This window comes from Staurois parvus, unplaced genomic scaffold, assembly GCF_062004578.1.
Source record: "Staurois parvus isolate SC_StPar_1 unplaced genomic scaffold, SC_StPar_1.0 ptg000454l, whole genome shotgun sequence".
In the NCBI taxonomy this organism is placed as follows: Eukaryota; Metazoa; Chordata; class Amphibia; order Anura; family Ranidae; genus Staurois; species Staurois parvus.
In genome coordinates, this window is record NW_028318250.1 from 883,378 (window position 1) to 909,554 (window position 26,177).

General features: G+C 47.4%; 1 protein-coding gene across 1 annotated transcript; it reads left to right on the forward strand.

Moving 5' to 3' along the window:
* CNR2 (cannabinoid receptor 2) lies at positions 1 to 24,578 on the forward strand. The gene is made up of 2 exons (XM_089688762.1): positions 1 to 149; positions 22,121 to 24,578. Exon 2 carries the CDS (start codon positions 22,358 to 22,360, stop codon positions 23,429 to 23,431), a length of 1,074 nt encoding a protein of 357 aa, XP_089544888.1. The 5' UTR covers positions 1 to 149; positions 22,121 to 22,357; the 3' UTR covers positions 23,432 to 24,578.
* Positions 24,579 to 26,177: the final 1,599 nt, after the last annotated feature.

A 26,177-nucleotide genomic window follows, 5' to 3' on the forward strand; every position in this document is an offset into this window, starting at 1 on the left:
GATCACATAATGAAGGAAGAGGTAACAAGAAAAAAAATCACAAACTAAGATGTCCTGTGTCTGAAGTACTACAAAAGGAATGAAGACCGTGAAGACATATGTGACGTGAATTCTATATATATTTATATCTACCTACTCTGCAGAATGAGGTATGTTATGAGGTGTGGGAAAAGCAAGGAGGGTGCACCGGGATTCATAACAGCCTATGAACCTGCTGCGGGGAAGAGTAGCACGGGGAGTCTAGAAGATATATCGCTGGTTGAGTACTGAGTTGAGTTATTACAACATTTGTAGCTGTAGTAGAGTATTGTAGCCATTATTTAATACAGAATGTTTGGATTTCAAGTTATATCCTTTATTGCCTAACTGAAGTTTTTAAGGATGCAAGATTTTATAATGACTAAGTCCTCATGCACACGGGAAGTTTTGATAACACTGGTGACGTTAGCTGTGTAAAGTCATGTTAAAAACTTGAGTTTTTCAGCTTTTTTTAGTGTTTTTGCATTCGCGTTTAGTGTCATTTCGCCACATTTTGCAGCGTTTTTTTGGTACAAAAATTCCAAAAACGTTGGTTTGAATCGGTTTACCAAGTTTTCAGCATTAGAACATTTTACAGCTAAAAAACTCCTATGAACCCACTAATCCTGGGTTTTTTTCCAGCCAAAAACAATGATCACAGTCTATGTATGCATGGACACATAGGATAACATGCTGGGGGGGCTTACTGGCTGTAGAAAAAAACGTCAAAAGCCAACAACAGCAGCTGTAAAAACATCAAGTGTGCATGAGCACTTAGACCCTTTTTCATGCTTTATACATGATCTGAAGAAGGGATCTAAGACAATCTGAAAGGTTGCATTTAAAAATGTGAGTTGGGTAATAAAAGGGATCAGTTAAATCCCAAACTTTCTGTATTATAACATTCATCAGATTAAAAAAAAAAATATTTTGTGGTGTCAGTTATTGGGGTTATAGAATAATTTTCACTCTTAGTGAAGGGTATCTGTATACTTAAAAAAAACAAAAAAAACCCAAAACCAATGTGCAAGAAAATATATGGGTGTACCCATGAGGACGTGCTGTTGCACGAAACGCGTTGGGTGGAGGCACATTGCTGACGTCACGCTGTCATCTCCTGGGCATCTTGGTACCTGATATTTTTATTTTCCACGTGGATTACTTTGACTTATGTATGCCCATCTTTTAACAATAAATACTACACTATATGAGTACCTTTGGCACCTGTGGTTGAGCAATCTTCCCCAGATTTAAAAAGGCACGCACCATCGGTATTGCGAGGATGCTGGATTAACCCTTAAGCTGTCCTACTACCCTGCACCCAGATGTGACAGATGGTAACCAATGCCTGTACACTTCTAAATTCTGTTGAGTGCACACCCATCAGAAGTGGTGGATTACTTTTAAAGACACACGCACTACTGCACCTTGGTCACAAGATTATATCGCAATTGAATTGAAGAAAGACTTCTGTTGAATTATCATTTTATTTATTTATTGAAATCAGAATGATTAATATGGACATTTATTGATTTATTTCACCTATTGCACATATTGCACGAATAGCACTTTATATATTGTGCACTGATCACTTTAATATTTGAATATATTGTCATATCTATATCTATCACAGCGCTGCACTTTTAGATATTTTTAAAGGAAAATATATGGGAACTGCTACTGAGGGCATTCTGTTTTGCGTATACCTAGGGATGCCATCCTCTCTTTGCATCCCTGGAGTTCTGACTTCATTAGCCTGGAGTTCTGACTTCATTGGCCACATGCTTTATCCAGGTCAGTGACGCAAAGGGTTGGATTGTAGCTTGCACCTGCAAAATCCAGCAAGTGTTGATAGCTTCCATAATCCGGTCTGGAGAGGTTCACTTTATAAAAAATAGCAACTTCTCTTGCTTAACTGATTGTTTGAAACACACACATTGCATCACTATGGATACAAATACTGCAAATGTTTTGTACTGACAGGTTTGTGATGGCTTCAGACAGGTTATGCATTCCCATACAAGGCTATAGGAATGAAAAACTTGCTTGAAGCTGGTCAACTGCAGGTCGAATGTACCTGTCATTGAATTCTGAATGATCTCAGAAGCATCTCAAACTGATGCCATTAGTACAATCCCAAAGCCTATTGACACAAGCCCATAAGAAATCTGTCAATAAATAAAACAAGTATCATTGGTGGTGTAGTCTAATATGCGTAGTAAAGCTTGAACATATTTCAGTATTTAAAGTGTTACTAAACCCACAACAGTAAAATCAGTGTGTATATGCAGTAAAGCATGCTTGTTATACTAACTGTATAACCTAAGGGGTTAATCCTCTGCATTGTGTACAAAAAGCTGTTTGATCATGACTTCTCTGATCCTCCCCTTCTTCCAGTTCCCCCCCCCTCTTCTCTCCTAATAAGACATCGTGTGGAGAAACTCTGCACATTCTCAGTTTGGTGTGTATTACTATTTTGTTTCTTGGGAGAGTGCATGTGATCAGCACAGGGCCAATCAGCACTGTCCAGACAGAGGTCAGGGGTTCTGCATCCTCCTAGGGCGGAATGAAAACTCCTACTAGCTTTAACCAGTGCTTGGCTGGACAGTGATAGAAGTCACAAGACTGCTCTAACTGCTGATGAGAAAAGGTATTTAGCAGTTTATATTTACTAAAATAATTACACTTCAATAGTCTGTGTACCATGGGAAACCAGATATGGTGAAGGCAGGGTCCTGGGTTTAGTAACACTTTAGGTTTCTTAACCTCTTGGCGCCGGCCGAATGCAAATGTGTGGCCTCCCAGTGTCTGGGCCTAGACACCGAGCGGCCACACATTTGTGTTCTATTAAAAAAAACCAAAAGTGCTGAGAGCGTGCGCCCTGCGCACTCCCAGCACACAGGCCCCGATCTCCTCTTTCGATTGGGGCCTTTGCCGGTCATGTCACGGCGGTCATATGACCCTAAACCCCGCCCCACCTCCCGGCTTCTGAAACCCTTAAAGGGCCGGGAGGCGCCAGCACCAAGGGGTTAAGCTAGCCATACATGGGTCGAAATTTGTCCGGTTCAGCAGGAACCAGACAAATTTCTATTCATGAATGGCCACTGTGGTTGAACCGAAGTCGATCTACCAATCGATTTCTGTTCAACTGGCCTGTTGGAAAATTTGTGCACAATCAGCATTGCAGGCTATAGCCTGCAGTGCTAATCAGTGTATTCTGCAATTTTGTATGTGAATCTTCACCACAGGCATGATGGGGGCGCCAATGAGCCTGGAACATTGCATTATTGCTTAGTGGCCATATTAGCTCATTGATGTTACCAGCATTCAGCATCTCTGCTTCTTTGTTACATGCAGCTGTAGGGTGGGGAAGTCCACAGCTGCAACTGATTGGGCCAGTGCAGTCCTGCTTTCAGGTGACAGCTACATACTTATTTCCAGTCAGCGGTTCAGAAGGCTTTGAAGTCAGAGGATCAGCATGACAGCCAGGCAGGTGACATTTTCAGAACATAGGCATCTCCGGAAGCCCTTAAAACAGTAAAGCATGTTTTTCATATTGCTGTTCTGCTAGAAGTTGGTGTCGTATATTGAATCTGAATTACTGTGTTACCTTGTACACTTGGGTTCTGGATATGAAAGTGTATTTGGCACCTATATGGTTCTGGGATGTATTCTGCATGGGTGTGTAATGCTTGTACTCAGCAGACTTGAAGAATGTGCATTGCTGTTAATGCCCCTGTGTATGCTAACAATTAGAGATGAGCGAATCGAAGCATCCGAAGTGGAATTCGAGTCGAATATCGGAAAAATTTCGATTCGTGCCGAATCCGAAAAACAGCCTAATTCGGACGCGCGAATCGAAATTTTTCCGAAAATGGCGGCTGACATGTGCGGCGACGGAGCGGGGATGTCGGGGAAGGCGCGCAGACAAGGCGCGCTGCCCCATAATGCATTCCTCAACGACATGTGATCGCATCAGCCAATCAGCAGCCAGCCAGCCAGCACTGTGTAATGGTCGAGGTATATATAGCGGCCATTTTGGAAATCTTCATTTGCCTGCAGTCATTGAACAGAGGCAGACCGCTCTGTACTAGGGACAGGGACAGAGTTAGGGCCACAGAAACGAGAATTGGGGACAGAGAGAAGTTACTTAGGGACAGAGAACCATTACTCAGGGACACAGACTTGTTAATGAGGGCCACAGAATCGTTATTTAGGGACAAAGAAACGCTAGTTAGGGCCACAGAATTCATACTCAGGGACAGACAGAATTGTTACTCAGTGCCAGAGAATTGTTACTTAGGGCCACAGAAACGTTATTAGGGCCACAGAATTTTTACTCAGGGACAGACAGAATTGTTACTGAGTGCCAGAGAATTGTTACTCAGGGACAGACAGAATTGTTACTGAGTGCCAGAGAATTCTTACTCAGGGCCACAGAATTCATTCTCAGGGACAGACAGAATTGTTACTCAGGGACAGACAGAATTGTTACTGAGTGCCAGAGAATTGTTACTCAGGGACAGACAGAATTGTTACTGAGTGCCAGAGAATTGTTACTCAGGGACAGACAGAATTGTTACTGAGTGCCAGAGAATTGTTACTCAGGGACAGACAGAATTGTTACTGAGTGCCAGAGAATTGTTACTCAGGGACAGACAGAATTGTTACTGAGTGCCAGAGAATTGTTACTCAGGGACAGACAGAATTGTTACTGAGTGCCAGAGAATTGTTACTCAGGGACAGACAGAATTGTTACTGAGTGCCAGAGAATTGTTACTCGCACAGACACAAAATTGTTACTTGCACAGACACAGAATTGTTACTCGCACAGACACAGAATTGTTACTCAGGGCCACAGAATTCATACTCAGGGACAGACAGAATTGTTACTGAGTGCCAGAGAATTGTTACTCAGGGACAGACAGAATTGTTACTGAGTGCCAGAGAATTGTTACTCAGGGACAGACAGAATTGTTACTGAGTGCCAGAGAATTGTTACTCGCACAGACACAAAATTGTTACTTGCACAGACACAGAATTGTTACTCGCACAGACACAGAATTGTTACTCAGGGCCACAGAATTCATACTCAGGGACAGACAGAATTGTTACTGAGTGCCAGAGAATTGTTACTCAGGGACAGACAGAATTGTTACTGAGTGCCAGAGAATTGTTACTCAGGGACAGACAGAATTGTTACTGAGTGCCAGAGAATTGTTACTCGCACAGACACAAAATTGTTACTTGCACAGACACAGAATTGTTACTCGCACAGACACAGAATTGTTACTCAGGGCCACAGAATTCATACTCAGGGATAGACAGAATTGTTACTGAGTGCCAGAGAATTGTTACTCAGGGACAGACAGAATTGTTACTGAGTGCCAGAGAATTGTTACTCAGGGACAGACAGAATTGTTACTGAGTGCCAGAGAATTGTTACTCAGGGACAGACAGAATTGTTACTGAGTGCCAGAGAATTGTTACTCAGGGACAGACAGAATTGTTACTGAGTGCCAGAGAATTGTTACTCGCACAGACACAAAATTGTTACTTGCACAGACACAGAATTGTTACTCACACAGACACAGAATTGTTACTCAGGGCCACAGAATTCATACTCAGGGATAGACAGAATTGTTACTGAGTGCCAGAGAATTGTTACTCAGGGACAGACAGAATTGTTACTGAGTGCCAGAGAATTGTTACTCAGGGACAGACAGAATTGTTACTGAGTGCCAGAGAATTGTTACTCGCACAGACACAAAATTGTTACTTGCACAGACACAGAATTGTTACTCGCACAGACACAGAATTGTTACTCAGGGCCACAGAATTCATACTCAGGGACAGACAGAATTGTTACTGAGTGCCAGAGAATTGTTACTCAGGGACAGACAGAATTGTTACTGAGTGCCAGAGAATTGTTACTCAGGGACAGACAGAATTGTTACTGAGTGCCAGAGATTTGTTACTCGCACAGACACAAAATTGTTACTTGCACAGACACAGAATTGTTACTCGCACAGACACAGAATTGTTACTCAGGGCCACAGAATTCATACTCAGGGACAGACAGAATTGTTACTGAGTGCCAGAGAATTGTTACTCAGGGACAGACAGAATTGTTACTGAGTGCCAGAGAATTGTTACTCAGGGACAGACAGAATTGTTACTGAGTGCCAGAGAATTGTTACTCAGGGACAGACAGAATTGTTACTGAGTGCCAGAGAATTGTTACTCGCACAGACACAAAATTGTTACTTGCACAGACACAGAATTGTTACTCGCACAGACACAGAATTGTTACTCAGGGCCACAGAATTCATACTCAGGGATAGACAGAATTGTTACTGAGTGCCAGAGAATTGTTACTCAGGGACAGACAGAATTGTTACTGAGTGCCAGAGAATTGTTACTCAGGGACAGACAGAATTGTTACTGAGTGCCAGAGAATTGTTACTCGCACAGACACAAAATTGTTACTTGCACAGACACAGAATTGTTACTCGCACAGACACAGAATTGTTACTCAGGGCCACAGAATTCATACTCAGGGATAGACAGAATTGTTACTGAGTGCCAGAGAATTGTTACTCAGGGACAGACAGAATTGTTACTGAGTGCCAGAGAATTGTTACTCAGGGACAGACAGAATTGTTACTGAGTGCCAGAGAATTGTTACTCGCACAGACACAAAATTGTTACTTGCACAGACACAGAATTGTTACTCGCACAGACACAGAATTGTTACTCAGGGCCACAGAATTCATACTCAGGGACAGACAGAATTGTTACTGAGTGCCAGAGAATTGTTACTCAGGGACAGACAGAATTGTTACTGAGTGCCAGAGAATTGTTACTCAGGGACAGACAGAATTGTTACTGAGTGCCAGAGAATTGTTACTCGCACAGACACAAAATTGTTACTTGCACAGACACAGAATTGTTACTCGCACAGACACAGAATTGTTACTCAGGGCCACAGAATTCATACTCAGGGATAGACAGAATTGTTACTGAGTGCCAGAGAATTGTTACTCAGGGACAGACAGAATTGTTACTGAGTGCCAGAGAATTGTTACTCAGGGACAGACAGAATTGTTACTGAGTGCCAGAGAATTGTTACTCGCACAGACACAAAATTGTTACTTGCACAGACACAGAATTGTTACTCGCACAGACACAGAATTGTTACTCAGGGCCACAGAATTCATACTCAGGGACAGACAGAATTGTTACTGAGTGCCAGAGAATTGTTACTCAGGGACAGACAGAATTGTTACTGAGTGCCAGAGAATTGTTACTCGCACAGACACAAAATTGTTACTTGCACAGACACAGAATTGTTACTCGCACAGACACAGAATTGTTACTCAGGGCCACAGAATTCATACTCAGGGACAGACAGAATTGTTACTGAGTGCCAGAGAATTGTTACTCAGGGACAGACAGAATTGTTACTGAGTGCCAGAGAATTGTTACTCGCACAGACACAAAATTGTTACTTGCACAGACACAGAATTGTTACTCGCACAGACACAGAATTGTTACTCGCACAGACACATAATTGTTACTCAGGGCCACAGAATTCATACTCAGGGACAGACAGAATTGTTACTGAGTGCCAGAGAATTGTTACTCAGGGACACCTAATCGTTGAATTAAATAGTATGTCAGACAACATGCAGAGGAGTGGCAGAGGAGGCAATGTTTTAGGAGCGAGCAGACGTGGCAGCAGAGGAAGGGGTCGAGGCAGCAGTATTCGCAGCCAGAGGCCAGTGCTCCCGGTGTCATCCAGCGGTCGTGTCTCCACCGACAACCCTGCCGTCATTGATTGGTTGGCTCGGTCGTCTTCCTCTTCCCAGGTCACCTCTGACACCTACAGCCAACGGTCGGTGGGTACGTCAGACACAACCGTTAGTTGGCATGGCCCGGGACCAAGCCCACTGAAATCACGTGTCCTCTACCTGCCCCTGTCCTTTGCTGTTCCCTCACCAAGCGAAGTATCACATGCTGTGGGCTCAGCCCCACTGTACAGTGAGGAAGAGCTAACAGAGGGCGGTCAGGAACGGGGGGAGACATCGGCCTTTTCAGCAGCCAAGCGAACAAGTACTGGCGAGGAGAGTGGCTCGGTAGCCGGTCTAGAGACAGGTCTGTCTCCTGACCCAGACGCAGCCGAGGGGGCTAGTAGTGAGGCGGAGACCCTACTTGATGATGAGGAGGTTGATCGCACTTGGCAGCCTCGTCGTCATCAGGCAATTTCTTCCGCATCATCAGGAGAAGAGGGTGGCAGCTTGGCAGCGAGCAAAACAGTCGGTGGGTTGCCCAGGAGACAGCAGCAGGGTCGCATCAGTGTCAGTGGAGCCAAACGTCCACGGAGTAGAGCACCAGCTCCACTGCAGCCTACCACCACGGCCAGTAGTGGTGCCGTTGCGCACGGAGGAAGTAGCAGTCAGCCAGTGAAGAGTAGCGGGGGCAAAGTTTCCTACTCGGTGGTGTGGCAATTTTTCCTCAAGCCGCCCGAGGAAGTAAACGTAGCCGTATGTCGACTATGTGGCCAGAAATGCAAGCGTGGCCAGGGGGCCCATGTTGGGACTACAGCGTTGCGTCAGCATATGCAGCGTCACCATTCGGTGGCCTGGGAAAACCGTGATAAACATACGGCGGTTCTGCCTGCCCCAGCCCCCGCTCCATCACCCGCTCCGTTACTTGCTCCGTCACCCGACGTCGTCAATCGCCCTCTATCAGCCAGTCAAGGCTCCAACACCTCTGCTGAGGGGAGTTGTCGCTCATTGGCATCTTCCGCTCGTTCAGATGCTCCTTCTCCTGCTACTCCTCTTCTCGGATTCCGTCAACAGTCTTTCTTGGAATCCGTATCCAAGAGACAACAGTTTGCGAGCACGCACCCGACGGTGCAAAAGCTGAACGTCCTCCTGTCCAAGTTGCTGGTGCTGCAGTCCCTCCCTTTCCAACTGGTGGACTCAGCACCTTTCCGAGAAATGATGGCTTGTGCCGCGCCGCGGTGGAGAGTGCCAAGCCGTCATTTCTTTGCCCAAAAGGCAGTGCCAGCCCTGCATTCACATGTAGAAGAGATGGTGGGCCAGTCTTTGAGCATGTCGGTCTCTGCCAAAGTGCACGGCAGCGCCGACGTGTGGAGCTGTAACTACGGTCAGGGACAGTACATGTCATTTACGGCCCACTGGGTGAACGTGGTGCCGGCACAGCCGCACCAGCAACTTGGACAGGTCACGACGCTTTTGCCTCCACGTTTGCACGTCCTTGGTCCAGCAAGCATGTCCGCCTCTACCACCTCTTTTTCCGCCGTGTCCTCAGCCGCCACCCCCGTGCCAAGTCCCATTACCCGACCGGCATATCACATGTGCAGGGCGCAACGGTGTCACGCTGTGCTGCACCTGGTATGCCTTGGCGAACGTAGTCACACAGGGGAGGAACTGCTGAGTGTAATGAACAGAGAAATCGACAGATGGCTGTCTCCGCGCAAACTAAAAATCGGAACCATGTTGACTGACAACGGAAAGAACATGGTGTCTGCTCTGCGTCAAGGAAGGTTGTGCCATGCGCCATGCATGGCTCACGTGTTCAATCTGGTTGTCAAGCGGTTCCTAAAATCCACCATCCCACTGCAAGACATCCTTAAAATGTCACGTAAACTGTGCATGCATTTCAGCCATTCCTACACCGCAAAGAACACCCTCATTGAGCTGCAGCGGCAGAACGGAATTCCACAGCATCGCCTGATCTGCGACGTTGCAACAAGGTGGAATTCAACCCTACACATGTTAGACCGCCTTTACGAGCAGCGAAAGGCCATCACCGATTTCCTGATGTTACAAGCGGATAAAGGTACTCCCCTGTGTAACTTAGATGTCAGCCATTGGCAGCTCATGCGTGACACCTGCCGCTTGCTCAGGCCCTTTGAGGAGGCCACGCTATTCGTGAGTCGGCAGGACTATGGGATGAACGACGTCATTCCTCTGTTGCACGTCCTGGAACAAATGCTGTTAACAATGGCTGGTCAGGGTGCGGTAGACGTGGCGCACAGATCTCAACGCCACATGACCCCTGTGGGGGCAGGACAGGAAGAAGAGGAGGAGGTAGAGGAGGACATTTGTGCTCAGGAATTATTGAGTGAAATGGGTGGTTTTTCCACTCAGCGGACAGGAGTGGAGGAGCAGGAGCATCTGGTAGAGGAGGAGGAGGAGGAGACAGAGGACCCAGACGCACCGTGGCAGTATGCTGTGGAGATGGAGGCAGGGAGTCCCTCGCATTCCTTGGCACAAATGGCCCATAGCATGCTCGGTTGCTTGCGTAGCGACAGCCGAATAATAACCATCAGACAGAGGGATGACTTTTGGCTGTCCACCTTGTTGGACCCTCGCTACCGGTCCAAAATGGTGGCCTTTTTCACACCTGCTGAGAGGGAGGCCAAAATTACGTACTATAAAAACCACCTATGTAGTCAGTTGGTCTCTGCCTTTGTGCGCCAACGTCCATCCTCAGACACTGTGGGCCCTGTGCGCTCGCGTTCCGCTGGCATGGCAGCAGGGGAGGGGTGGGGTGGTAGGAGCAGTGGCAGCTCCACCAGCAGCGGCTGCCTCAGTCTGCAGTCGATGATGAGTAGCTTTCTTCACCAGCGCAGTGAGGAAACTACTAACCAGCCGCAGCAGCAGCAGCAGCATCAGGTGGACCTGGAGCAGGAGCTCAAACAACAGGCTTGGGCCTACTTGGACAGCACCCTGCCAACCGAGGTAGACAATCCCCTTGACTACTGGGCAACGAAACTTGACCTTTGGCCCCAACTAGCTGAATTTGCCCTTGAAAGGCTGTCATGCCCGGCCAGTAGCGTGGCATCGGAGCGCGTGTTTAGTGCGGCAGGAGGTATTGTAACTCCGCGGAGGACACGACTGTCCACCCAAAGTGTGGAGAGACTCACGTTTGTGAAAATGAATCAGGCGTGGATTAGTCTGGATTTCAAACCACCAGTTCCTGACACAACTGACTAAATCCGCCATGAATCATGCCTCAAACATGTGCCACTTTCAGGTCTCCTCACACTGCTGGTGTGTTTAATTTTTTGACATAGGGTGCTGGCAGATTACGGGCCTCCTATAGCTGCTGCCAGGCCCCTAATCTGCCATAGGCCCCTATATACCGCCTCCTCATGCTGCTGCTAGGTCCAGAGTCTCTCATGGGTCCCTGTACGGCCTCCCATTGCTGCTGTCTCCATCGCCACACTCTGCTGCCATGTGCCACTTTCAGGTCTCTTCACACTGCTGGTGTGTTTAATTTTTTGACATAGGGTGCAGGCAGATTACGGGCCTCACATAGCTGCTGCCAGGCCCCTAATCTGCCATGGGCCCCTATATACCGCCTCCTCATGCTGCTGCCAAGTCTAGAGTCTGTCATGGGTCCCTGTACGGCCTCCCATTGCTGCTGTCTCCATCGCCACACTCTGCTGCCATGTGCCACTTTCAGGTCTCTTCACACTGCTGGTGTGTTAAATTTTTTGACATAGGGTGCAGGCAGATTACGGGCCTCACATAGCTGCTGCCAGGCCCCTAATCTGCCATGGGCCCCTATATACCGCCTCCTCATGCTGCTGCCAAGTCCAGAGTCTCTCATGGGTCCCTGTACGGCCTCCCATTGCTGCTGTCTCCATCGCCACACTCTGCTGCCATGTGCCACTTTCAGGTCTCTTCACACTGCTGGTGTGTTTAATTTTTTGACATAGGGTGCAGGCAGATTACGGGCCTCACATAGCTGCTGCCAGGCCCCTAATCTGCCATGGGCCCCTATATACCGCCTCCTCATGCTGCTGCCAAGTCCAGAGTCTGTCATGGGTCCCTGTACGGCCTCCCATTGCTGCTGTCTCCATCGCCACACTCTGCTGCCATGTGCCACTTTCAGGTCTCTTCACACTGCTGGTGTGTTAAATTTTTTGACATAGGGTGCAGGCAGATTACGGGCCTCACATAGCTGCTGCCAGGCCCCTAATCTGCCATGGGCCCCTATATACCGCCTCCTCATGCTGCTGCCAAGTCCAGAGTCTGTCATGGGTCCCTGTACGGCCTCCCATTGCTGCTGTCTCCATCGCCACACTCTGCTGCCATGTGCCACTTTCAGGTCTCTTCACACTGCTGGTGTGTTTAATTTTTTGACATAGGGTGCAGGCAGATTACGGGCCTCACATAGCTGCTGCCAGGCCCCTAATCTGCCATGGGCCCCTATATACCGCCTCCTCATGCTGCTGCCAAGTCTAGAGTCTCTCATGGGTCCCTGTACGGCCTCCCATTGCTGCTGTCTCCATCGCCACACTCTGCTGCCATGTGCCACTTTCAGGTCTCTTCACACTGCTGGTGTGTTAAATTTTTTGACATAGGGTGCAGGCAGATTACGGGCCTCACATAGCTGCTGCCAGGCCCCTAATCTGCCATGGGCCCCTATATACCGCCTCCTCATGCTGCTGCCAAGTCCAGAGTCTCTCATGGGTCCCTGTACGGCCTCCCATTGCTGCTGTCTCCATCGCCACACTCTGCTGCCATGTGCCACTTTCAGGTCTCTTCACACTGCTGGTGTGTTTAATTTTTTGACATAGGGTGCAGGCAGATTACGGGCCTCACATAGCTGCTGCCAGGCCCCTAATCTGCCATGGGCCCCTATATACCGCCTCCTCATGCTGCTGCCAAGTCTAGAGTCTCTCATGGGTCCCTGTACGGCCTCCCATTGCTGCTGTCTCCATCGCCACACTCTGCTGCCATGTGCCACTTTCAGGTCTCTTCACACTGCTGGTGTGTTAAATTTTTTGACATAGGGTGCAGGCAGATTACGGGCCTCACATAGCTGCTGCCAGGCCCCTAATCTGCCATGGGCCCCTATATACCGCCTCCTCATGCTGCTGCCAAGTCCAGAGTCTCTCATGGGTCCCTGTACGGCCTCCCATTGCTGCTGTCTCCATCGCCACACTCTGCTGCCATGTGCCACTTTCAGGTCTCTTCACACTGCTGGTGTGTTTAATTTTTTGACATAGGGTGCAGGCAGATTACGGGCCTCACATAGCTGCTGCCAGGCCCCTAATCTGCCATGGGCCCCTATATACCGCCTCCTCATGCTGCTGCCAAGTCTAGAGTCTCTCATGGGTCCCTGTACGGCCTCCCATTGCTGCTGTCTCCATCGCCACACTCTGCTGCCATGTGCCACTTTCAGGTCTCTTCACACTGCTGGTGTGTTAAATTTTTTGACATAGGGTGCAGGCAGATTACGGGCCTCACATAGCTGCTGCCAGGCCCCTAATCTGCCATGGGCCCCTATATACCGCCTCCTCATGCTGCTGCCAAGTCCAGAGTCTGTCATGGGTCCCTGTACGGCCTCCCATTGCTGCTGTCTCCATCGCCACACTCTGCTGCCATGTGCCACTTTCAGGTCTCTTCACACTGCTGGTGTGTTAAATTTTTTGACATAGGGTGCAGGCAGATTACGGGCCTCACATAGCTGCTGCCAGGCCCCTAATCTGCCATGGGCCCCTATATACCGCCTCCTCATGCTGCTGCCAAGTCCAGAGTCTGTCATGGGTCCCTGTACGGCCTCCCATTGCTGCTGTCTCCATCGCCACACTCTGCTGCCATGTGCCACTTTCAGGTCTCTTCACACTGCTGGTGTGTTTAATTTTTTGACATAGGGTGCAGGCAGATTACGGGTCTCACATAGCTGCTGCCAGGCCCCTAATCTGCCATGGGCCCCTATATACCGCCTCCTCATGCTGCTGCCAAGTCTAGAGTCTCTCATGGGTCCCTGTACGGCCTCCCATTGCTGCTGTCTCCATCGCCACACTCTGCTGCCATGTGCCACTTTCAGGTCTCTTCACACTGCTGGTGTGTTAAATTTTTTGACATAGGGTGCAGGCAGATTACGGGCCTCACATAGCTGCTGCCAGGCCCCTAATCTGCCATGGGCCCCTATATACCGCCTCCTCATGCTGCTGCCAAGTCCAGAGTCTCTCATGGGTCCCTGTACGGCCTCCCATTGCTGCTGTCTCCATCGCCACACTCTGCTGCCATGTGCCACTTTCAGGTCTCTTCACACTGCTGGTGTGTTTAATTTTTTGACATAGGGTGCAGGCAGATTACGGGCCTCACATAGCTGCTGCCAGGCCCCTAATCTGCCATGGGCCCCTATATACCGCCTCCTCATGCTGCTGCCAAGTCTAGAGTCTCTCATGGGTCCCTGTACGGCCTCCCATTGCTGCTGTCTCCATCGCCACACTCTGCTGCCATGTGCCACTTTCAGGTCTCTTCACACTGCTGGTGTGTTAAATTTTTTGACATAGGGTGCAGGCAGATTACGGGCCTCACATAGCTGCTGCCAGGCCCCTAATCTGCCATGGGCCCCTATATACCGCCTCCTCATGCTGCTGCCAAGTCCAGAGTCTCTCATGGGTCCCTGTACGGCCTCCCATTGCTGCTGTCTCCATCGCCACACTCTGCTGCCATGTGCCACTTTCAGGTCTCTTCACACTGCTGGTGTGTTTAATTTTTTGACATAGGGTGCAGGCAGATTACGGGCCTCACATAGCTGCTGCCAGGCCCCTAATCTGCCATGGGCCCCTATATACCGCCTCCTCATGCTGCTGCCAAGTCCAGAGTCTGTCATGGGTCCCTGTACGGCCTCCCATTGCTGCTGTCTCCATCGCCACACTCTGCTGCCATGTGCCACTTTCAGGTCTCTTCACACTGCTGGTGTGTTAAATTTTTTGACATAGGGTGCAGGCAGATTACGGGCCTCACATAGCTGCTGCCAGGCCCCTAATCTGCCATGGGCCCCTATATACCGCCTCCTCATGCTGCTGCCAAGTCCAGAGTCTCTCATGGGTCCCTGTACGGCCTCCCATTGCTGCTGTCTCCATCGCCACACTCTGCTGCCATGTGCCACTTTCAGGTCTCTTCACACTGCTGGTGTGTTTAATTTTTTGACATAGGGTGCAGGCAGATTACGGGCCTCACATAGCTGCTGCCAGGCCCCTAATCTGCCATGGGCCCCTATATACCGCCTCCTCATGCTGCTGCCAAGTCTAGAGTCTCTCATGGGTCCCTGTACGGCCTCCCATTGCTGCTGTCTCCATCGCCACACTCTGCTGCCATGTGCCACTTTCAGGTCTCTTCACACTGCTGGTGTGTTAAATTTTTTGACATAGGGTGCAGGCAGATTACGGGCCTCACATAGCTGCTGCCAGGCCCCTAATCTGCCATGGGCCCCTATATACCGCCTCCTCATGCTGCTGCCAAGTCCAGAGTCTCTCATGGGTCCCTGTACGGCCTCCCATTGCTGCTGTCTCCATCGCCACACTCTGCTGCCATGTGCCACTTTCAGGTCTCTTCACACTGCTGGTGTGTTTAATTTTTTGACATAGGGTGCAGGCAGATTACGGGCCTCACATAGCTGCTGCCAGGCCCCTAATCTGCCATGGGCCCCTATATACCGCCTCCTCATGCTGCTGCCAAGTCCAGAGTCTGTCATGGGTCCCTGTACGGCCTCCCATTGCTGCTGTCTCCATCGCCACACTCTGCTGCCATGTGCCACTTTCAGGTCTCTTCACACTGCTGGTGTGTTTAATTTTTTGACATAGGGTGCAGGCAGATTACGGGCCTCACATAGCTGCTGCCAGGCCCCTAATCTGCCATGGGCCCCTATATACCGCCTCCTCATGCTGCTGCCAAGTCTAGAGTCTGTCATGGGTCCCTGTACGGCCTCCCATTGCTGCTGTCTCCATCGCCACACTCTGCTGCCATGTGCCACTTTCAGGTCTCTTCACACTGCTGGTGTGTTAAATTTTTTGACATAGGGTGCAGGCAGATTACGGGCCTCACATAGCTGCTGCCAGGCCCCTAATCTGCCATGGGCCCCTATATACCGCCTCCTCATGCTGCTGCCAAGTCCAGAGTCTCTCATGGGTCCCTGTACGGCCTCCCATTGCTGCTGTCTCCATCGCCACACTCTGCTGCCATGTGCCACTTTCAGGTCTCTTCACACTGCTGGTGTGTTAAATTTTTTGACATAGGGTGCAGGCAGATTACGGGCCTCACATAGCTGCTGCCAGGCCCCTAATCTGCCATGGGCCCCTATATACCGCCTCCTCATGCTGCTGCCAAGTCCAGAGTCTGTCATGGGTCCCTGTACGGCCTCCCATTGCTGCTGTCTCCATCGCCACACTCTGCTGCCATGTGCCACTTTCAGGTCTCTTCACACTGCTGGTGTGTTTAATTTTTTGACATAGGGTGCAGGCAGATTACGGGCCTCACATAGCTGCTGCCAGGCCCCTAATCTGCCATGGGCCCCTATATACCGCCTCCTCATGCTGCTGCCAAGTCTAGAGTCTCTCATGGGTCCCTGTACGGCCTCCCATTGCTGCTGTCTCCATCGCCACACTCTGCTGCCATGTGCCACTTTCAGGTCTCTTCACACTGCTGGTGTGTTAAATTTTTTGACATAGGGTGCAGGCAGATTACGGGCCTCACATAGCTGCTGCCAGGCCCCTAATCTGCCATGGGCCCCTATATACCGCCTCCTCATGCTGCTGCCAAGTCCAGAGTCTCTCATGGGTCCCTGTACGGCCTCCCATTGCTGCTGTCTCCATCGCCACACTCTGCTGCCATGTGCCACTTTCAGGTCTCTTCACACTGCTGGTGTGTTAAATTTTTTGACATAGGGTGCAGGCAGATTACGGGCCTCACATAGCTGCTGCCAGGCCCCTAATCTGCCATGGGCCCCTATATACCGCCTCCTCATGCTGCTGCCAAGTCCAGAGTCTGTCATGGGTCCCTGTACGGCCTCCCATTGCTGCTGTCTCCATCGCCACACTCTGCTGCCATGTGCCACTTTCAGGTCTCTTCACACTGCTGGTGTGTTTAATTTTTTGACATAGGGTGCAGGCAGATTACGGGCCTCACATAGCTGCTGCCAGGCCCCTAATCTGCCATGGGCCCCTATATACCGCCTCCTCATGCTGCTGCCAAGTCTAGAGTCTGTCATGGGTCCCTGTACGGCCTCCCATTGCTGCTGTCTCCATCGCCACACTCTGCTGCCATGTGCCACTTTCAGGTCTCTTCACACTGCTGGTGTGTTAAATTTTTTGACATAGGGTGCAGGCAGATTACGGGCCTCACATAGCTGCTGCCAGGCCCCTAATCTGCCATGGGCCCCTATATACCGCCTCCTCATGCTGCTGCCAAGTCTAGAGTCTGTCATGGGTCCCTGTACGGCCTCCCATTGCTGCTGTCTCCATCGCCACACTCTGCTGCCATGTGCCACTTTCAGGTCTCTTCACACTGCTGGTGTGTTTAATTTTTTGACATAGGGTGCAGGCAGATTACGGGCCTCACATAGCTGCTGCCAGGCCCCTAATCTGCCATGGGCCCCTATATACCGCCTCCTCATGCTGCTGCCAAGTCTAGAGTCTCTCATGGGTCCCTGTACGGCCTCCCATTGCTGCTGTCTCCATCGCCACACTCTGCTGCCATGTGCCACTTTCAGGTCTCTTCACACTGCTGGTGTGTTAAATTTTTTGACATAGGGTGCAGGCAGATTACGGGCCTCACATAGCTGCTGCCAGGCCCCTAATCTGCCATGGGCCCCTATATACCGCCTCCTCATGCTGCTGCCAAGTCCAGAGTCTCTCATGGGTCCCTGTACGGCCTCCCATTGCTGCTGTCTCCATCGCCACACTCTGCTGCCATGTGCCACTTTCAGGTCTCTTCACACTGCTGGTGTGTTAAATTTTTTGACATAGGGTGCAGGCAGATTACGGGCCTCACATAGCTGCTGCCAGGCCCCTAATCTGCCATGGGCCCCTATATACCGCCTCCTCATGCTGCTGCCAAGTCCAGAGTCTGTCATGGGTCCCTGTACGGCCTCCCATTGCTGCTGTCTCCATCGCCACACTCTGCTGCCATGTGCCACTTTCAGGTCTCTTCACACTGCTGGTGTGTTTAATTTTTTGACATAGGGTGCAGGCAGATTACGGGCCTCACATAGCTGCTGCCAGGCCCCTAATCTGCCATGGGCCCCTATATACCGCCTCCTCATGCTGCTGCCAAGTCTAGAGTCTCTCATGGGTCCCTGTACGGCCTCCCATTGCTGCTGTCTCCATCGCCACACTCTGCTGCCATGTGCCACTTTCAGGTCTCTTCACACTGCTGGTGTGTTAAATTTTTTGACATAGGGTGCAGGCAGATTACGGGCCTCACATAGCTGCTGCCAGGCCCCTAATCTGCCATGGGCCCCTATATACCGCCTCCTCATGCTGCTGCCAAGTCCAGAGTCTGTCATGGGTCCCTGTACGGCCTCCCATTGCTGCTGTCTCCATCGCCACACTCTGCTGCCATGTGCCACTTTCAGGTCTCTTCACACTGCTGGTGTGTTAAATTTTTTGACATAGGGTGCAGGCAGATTACGGGCCTCACATAGCTGCTGCCAGGCCCCTAATCTGCCATGGGCCCCTATATACCGCCTCCTCATGCTGCTGCCAAGTCTAGAGTCTCTCATGGGTCCCTGTACGGCCTCCCATTGCTGCTGTCTCCATCGCCACACTCTGCTGCCATGTGCCACTTTCAGGTCTCTTCACACTGCTGGTGTGTTAAATTTTTTGACATAGGGTGCAGGCAGATTACGGGCCTCACATAGCTGCTGCCAGACATGTAATCTGCCATGGGCCCCCGTACCGACTCCTCATGCTGTGACGTTGCAACAAGGTGGAATTCAACCCTACATATGTTAGACCGCCTTTACGAACAGCTAAAGGCCATCACAGATTTCCTGATGTTAAAAGCGGATAAAGGTACTCCCTGTGTAACTTAGATGTCAGCCATTGGCAGCTCATGTGTGACACCTGCGCTTGCTCAGGCCCTTTGAGGAGGCCACGCTATTCGTGAGTCGGCAGGACTATGGGATGAATGAGGTCAAATCGGCCATGGGCCCCCGTACCGCCTGTTCACGCTGATGCTGGTCCCACAGTGTGACCTGGGTCCCTGTACGGCCTCCCATTGCTTCCACTCTGCCATGTGCCACTTTGAAATCTCCTCACACTCCTGCGGTTGTCCATTTTGTCATAGGTTGCTGGCAGATTACAGGCCTTCCATAGGTGCCACCAAGCCCCATATCGGCCATGGGCCCCCGTACCGCCTGGTCACGCTGCTGCTGGGCCCATAGTGTGACCTGGGTCCCTGTACCGCCTCCCATTGCTCCCACTCTGCCATGTGCCACTTTCAGGTCTCCTCACGCTCCTGCTGGTTTCCATTTTGTCATAGGTTGCTGTATGGCCTCCCATTGCTGCTGCCTCCACCGCCACACTGTGGCTCCAAACGCTGGTTTTGGCCCCGTGACTGGCCAAAGGAGTGAAGTGTGCAGTGATTCTAAGATCGACGGCACTCATCTGCATGTCATACTGACAGACAGTATTATTTCTCTTCCCCAGCAGACTCCAAGGGCATTTAAATTAAAGGTACAGTGTTCTGCACTAATATTAAGTCTCTCTGAAGCCTAGAAACACCCTTTTTTAAGTTAAATTCACAGCGAATTTATTCGACTCGAATCGAATATTGTCCACGAATTCGCCGAATCAGTCGAATCGAATTTTTCATTTCTTCGCTCATCTCTACTAACAATGCTTCAATAACTTCGTATTTTGATACCACCATTACAACAAGAGATGTAACCATTTCACTATGAAGTTGCTGTATGTCACAGAAACGTAGTTGTACTAAGCGCACTAAATATTCCCCAGTGAATTGAAGAGGGGAACATACAAGGTAACATACTATGAAACTAACAAAAGCAGAAGTATGAATCACTTGTTTTGTAATTTTTGTTTTATGAAACCTGGTATGAATCCTCTAAACCCAAAAGCAGAAATGTAATATATTGCAGCTTCCCAGTCCTAAGATGTGGTGGCTGCATTAGTTTTCTTTTTTCAGGCTTTTTTCCTTTATTTTCAGTGGATGATCTGGCCAGTAAAGTCAGCCATACATAGATCAAATTTTTTCCAGTCCCTGCTTAACCAGCCAAATTTCAATCCATGCATTGGTAGGCTGGTTGTACACAAGTCATTTGATCAACCTGTGTACAACCAGCCTGTCAGGTTTTTCCCAAACGATCACCCCCAGTTCACATATATGTGGCCGTGCGGGCCTCGTTTTGCATGGGCACAAGAGCCCATTCATTTGAATGGACTCCCTTGCCCGTGAAGGAAGAAGTCCCTGCACCTCTTTGGAAAACGCAGCCTGCACGGGAACCTCGGTTCCTAGTACTGTTGCGTTTTCTAGTGCGGGCGGCGTGCCATTAGAACTAATGGCACCCGCCCGTGGATCCGCATTCCTCTGTGCGGGTGGTGCGGCTGCACGGATTTTCATGTGGATCCGCAGCTGCACCACCCGCACAGATGTGAACCAAGGGTCAATGCCACCGGCAATAGCACTCCCCATTGTCAGAATACAATTCCACAACGGCAAGGATTCCTCCATGCACATTGAATGTGTGGATGGGGGAATTGGATGTTGTTTTTTTTGCTGATTGAATGAAAAAGAATGATCAGTGCATAGGCTGCCTAGGTCTGTTACCTTTCAACTTCCTTTAACAGACCAAGCTGTCCAGCAAAAGTGGAAAATAGAGGACAAACCATTTAACACTGACAGGGGTGCTTACAGTGGACAGCTTTTATTAACTTATGTCAAACCTTTATCCCATAAGAAAAAAAAAGTGTTGCTGTAATGGTGCTGTAATGATGCTTGCTGGGGTTGAACTCCAATTTCTTAGTAAAATCTATTTAAACATGCTAGTGTATCTATCACTACCCTTTCCCCAGGTTGACAATGCTGCTGTCTAAGGTTGGCTCCATTGCTCATCCACGGAGTGGAGTCACCCTAGTACAGAAAGTGATTTACTGGCCAGATAACCAGATGAAAATAAAGCAATCTGGTGTTGTCACCACATTTAAGGTTTGGTAAGCTGCAAAGTTTATTTATTTTTGTTTTTGAGTTTAGATACGCTTTAAAATGGAAGTAAACCTAGTTTCTCATGTTTTACCTGCAGGTAAGCCTTTAATAGGGCTTATAGTACCTGTAGGTACTATACATATCTTCTAAACATGCAGTTTAGGAGATATTTACTGTGGTAGCACCGGATATATCACTGGCATGCCGTCTATTGAGAGAGCTGTGCCATGGCTGAAACTCCCACACACATGTGCAGGAGTGACTTTATCGGCAGCTTAGCCACTCAAGCAGAACCGGGTGAAAATGGAACCGTCCCAGAGCCGTAACAGCACTTCGCTGGAGGGCTTTGTTTTCAGGTAAATCTTTCATAATGTGCTAGTATGCGATGCATGGTAGCACATTATGCTCTTATCTTGCAGGGAGAAGTTTTTTTAGATTTTATTTTTTTGTGGTTTACTACTGCTTTAGAGCTGAAATTTAGGTATGGCAATTTTTACATAGTTACTTTAATCCAGCTTGAGCCAATGTAAGTATCAATGTGTCATAGTTGTGGGGTTCACCTAGAACCCTGGTGCCCAACCTGCAGCCACATGTGGCCGTTTGGCACACATTTGTACAGCCCTTGAGACCCTGAAGAAACTCGAAAGTGTTTCATCATTTCCCTGTTGTAGCAGTGATCCCTAGTCTCAAGTAATGTCTCTGTCTCTCAAAGCATTTCCCCAATCTCTAACATCTCTTATAACATTTCCCTACTCTCTGACCACCTCTTGCATCATGCCCCTAGTATTTGACCATTTCCTATTGAGTGTCTGTTGTCTGTGACACTGAGTATTATGTGTGGCCCTTTGGCAAATCCAGGTGGTAGCATGTTCAGCACGGGTGCCATTCAGAGGTCAGTAACTTTGCATTATCTTAGCTATATAAAAAGTACCATACCTAAACCTCAGCTTTAAATTGTTAGTGCTTCTCAAAACAGGGACTTTATAGGATGACTCTCACTTGATGGCTGGATAAATTGCAGTTGGGAAACTAACATATGTCACAATTTTAATTCCATGTAGACTAATAACTGTATATCTTCTTTTTTTTTTCCAAAGGGAAAGAGCAAAGTGGAATTATCCATTGTGACCAATCAACATTCATCTTCCTGTTCTAAACAGACAAAAGGTGGAATCTGACTGCTTTGTTCTCTCTCCACTGGGAAATATATTTGTTTACCTACCAAAGTTCATTTTAACTATCTATGTATATATATTATGGCTTTTTACCCTAGTGTTCATTACGAGCACCATTGATAAGGATTCCCTGACGTACTTGGAAGGACATTGATAAACATGGATGGTTGTAACACTAGTGCCAATATTAGCGCTGGAAAATGTGCAACAGAAGGCATAGACATCCAATGCTACCTGATCCTGAACAGCAGTGCACAGAAAATCTTCATAGCCGTACTTTGTATTATAACAGGAACTGTGTGTATCCTGGAGAATTGTTTGGTCCTTTCCATGATCTTCAGTTCTGCTCATCTTAGAATGAAACCCTCTTTTCTCTTTATTGGCAGTCTGGCTACAGCGGACTTACTGGCCAGTCTTATTTTTTCTTATAGTTTTGTTGACTTTCATGTCTTCCATGGAGCAGGTACTCCTTCTGTTTTCTTATTCAAACTTGGTGGTGTCACATTATCCTTCACTGCGTCCCTTGGAAGTTTACTTTTTACAGCATTTGACAGGTACATCTGTATCTACAGGCCCTCTAAGTATAAAGCAATAATCACCCGAAAAAGAGCACTGCAGGCATTAATTATAATGTGGATTGGGACAACAATTATCTCATATCTACCACTTATGGGTCTAAACTGCTGTCATGCCGATTTGGTCTGCTCAGAACTTTTTCCCTTGATTGACAATAAATACCTAGCAAGTTGGATTGTCCTTATATTTATTCTTCTCTGTGCCATCATTTTTTCTTATATTCATATCTTATGGAAGGCACATAAGCATACAATTTATATGGTAAAACACAACTTACAAACAGATCGTGGAGAACGTCGTATGAGAATGGATGTCATGCTGGCCAAAACCTTGGCCATTGTTTTAACTGTTCTTGTGGTGTGCTGGACTCCTTCTCTCATTCTTATGGTACACAGCTTGCTATTTCCATTGGACAGAAAAATCAAAACCGTTTTTGCTTTCTGCAGTACTCTTTGCTTGGTCAACTCCATGGTCAACCCTATAATCTATGCTTTAAAAAGTAGAGAGCTCCGTCGCAGACTAATCAGATATCTAAGGAAAGTTAAATGCCTTAAGAAATTCTTTAAGAGTCCACAGGAGATTGAAGGGACTCAGAAAATCAAGGAGTTTGAAAACACTTGTGATGACACTGTTTGCGACACTGAGTTCAGTATTTAAGAATGATTAAATTGGCAGCACTTTGCTGAATTTGCTTTCCTTATGACTAAATTGAAATAAAATGACTTTAAAAAATTGAAACATGGGATGTGGTTTGCAACACAGAATACCATTATCAGAATTATATGTAAAGTATGAGAACTACCATGAGAGCAGTTTATATCTAATATTTAAAAAGATATGAAAGAAAAGAATTCTTATTCATTCAAATAATCATGTCATTTCTTAATGTTCACTGAAACATATTTTTTTTATCTGTTGCTCTTTGCAGGGAGACCTTTAAAGGCCATGTACAGTGGGTGTGTACATAGTTTTCTTATTATTTATTATGGTCAAGACAAAAAATAGCATTTTTAAAACATTTTTGTTTACTGAAATGGATATTATTTGTATCTTTTTTACTTTGTATATTTTTAAAACCTTTTTTTATTTGTAAATGTGAAATGTTACATTGTATTTTTATGGCTCATTTTCATGGTTGTAAGGGCTTCCCTTAGCCATCATGCACAATGGATGTTAAAAATGTCATTTAGCATCGGTATGCTTTGCTTCATTGTCCCATACCTGGCCTCTTGGCTCGCCAGCAGAAGTTGGCTTCCTATTTGCTTTTGTTGGCCACTAGAACAATTGCTCAGGCATGGAAGAGCCCGTTTGTCCCTCTTCAGGGGGTGCGGGACCGTATGACCACTATGATGCTCAATGAACAGATGTTGAGTATCTGTAACGACTCCCAACAGAAATTCTTGAAAATATGGGAGCCGTGGTTGCAATATGCCTTTCCCACGCTCCCCCCCGGCTAGTCTGAGTTGTGATGTTGCTCAGTATTGGTGTTCTCGGACCCCTGCTCTTGGTTTTGTTATCTTTTTCCTTTTGTACTCCTCTTTCCTTTTCTTTTTCTGTTTGTTTTTGGTGTGGCAGTGGATAGCTGCCTTTAGTTTGAGTTACTATCAGTGTTATACTAATGTTTTGTTATTTAAGTGCCATTGATAGCCCCTTCGTGGGCGCACTTTTTGCTCTGTTGGTGTTAGAGCACTTTTTTTTATTTTTTTGTTTATGTGCAATTGATAGCCCCTGCGTGGGTGTGTTTTGTTGCTCCTGTCTTAAACCGATTATAAATTAATAAAAACATTGAAATACAAAAATGTCATTTAGGAGTGTTTGATTTTTTTTTTCTGCCTCTAAACGCCCTTCAATGTTAGCCTATGGAGTAGATTTACTAAAATTGGTGAATTGAAAATCTGTTGCAGCTGTGCATGGCAGCCAATTGGATTCTAACCTCAGTTTGTTCAATTAAGCTTTGGCAATAAAATGTGGAAGCTGATTGGCTGGAAGCTGCAGAGTTGCACCAGATTTTGCACCATGCAGTTTTAGTAAATAACCCTCTATGTGTCCATAAACACATTTACAGGCCTTTAGAGGCAGAAAAAAAACACACTGCCAGCACCTTCAGGAGAAGTACTGTTTTGGCAGAAAACATGCTTGATGTGCCTAAACTCGTGTAAACGCATGTTGACGCTGGGCACGCTAAAATATTATTCTGGCCAATTAAATGAACTAACACTTGATGTGCCTAAATGTGTCCAATGCATTAACAAAAAATGCTGCTTTTCTTCTGCCAAGAGAAAGGCATTTAGGAGAGCTCGGCAGTCAATCAGTGTGCATGAGGCCTTAGTTTGTGTGTTGCAAAAAAAACACATTGCTTACAGAGCTCAGTAGCATAATCTGACATTACACACAAGTCAATGGGCTTGATTTACTAAAACTGGACAGTGCAAAATCTGGTGCAGCTGTGTATGGTAGTCAGTCAGCTTCACCTTGTTCAATTAAGCTTTGACAAAACAAAAAAGGAAGCTGATTGGTTTCTATGCAGAGCTGCACCAGATTTTGCTCTCCAGTTTTAGTAAATCAACCCCAGTGAGTTAGTGACTCCCCTGTAAGCCACCTCTCTTCAGATAACTCCCTATAAAGGTTTAGTCAGAGACGGTGTCTGAAAGTAAGAAGCTACTGTTCTGCTCATAATGAACCCATAATACTGTATTAGTCCTGTGTCGCAATTGCACCTGTATTAACTATATGTATGCAAGATATAGATCATGTAAAAACTGTGTGTGTGTATATATATATATATTCAAATTTAAAACAAATTCAGATTAACATTGTCTAAACTTGGTATAGAAGCTCACCTTTGAATTTTTACATTTGTAAGCTTCTTTTATCTGTCCGGCTTGCAAAATAAGGAACCCATAATGCTGTAGTAGTCCTGTGTCACAATTGCACCTGTAATAACTATATGTATGCAAGATATAGATCATGTAAAAACTGCGTGTGTATAAATATATATATATATATATATATATATATATATATACAGTATAGTGTGTGTATATATATATATATATATATATATATATATATATATATATTCAAATTTAAAAAAATTCAGATTAACATTGTCTAAACTTGGTATAGAAGCTCACCTCTGAATTTTACAGTTGTAAGCTTCTTTTATCTGTCCGGCTTGCAAAAATGCTTGTAAGCATAGGAAAATGTTATACACATATAAATATAAAAACACAGTACATTGCTGTTCAATAATTCTAGAAGTTAGCAAGGGAAAGATAGACAAATCCCTCTGGATAAAATCATCTTCTGGGAAAAGAGTCAGCCAAAATGGGTTGACCCACTATAAGGGCCACACTGAGGGACCAGAGACAGAGAGGCGTACCTAGAATGGAGAATAGTCTGA

What these genes read in the sequence shown, in the direction of transcription:
- CNR2 (XM_089688762.1), top strand. Translation starts at nt 22,358, where the DNA reads ATGGATGGTTGTAACACTAGTGCCAATATTAGCGCTGGAAAATGTGCA.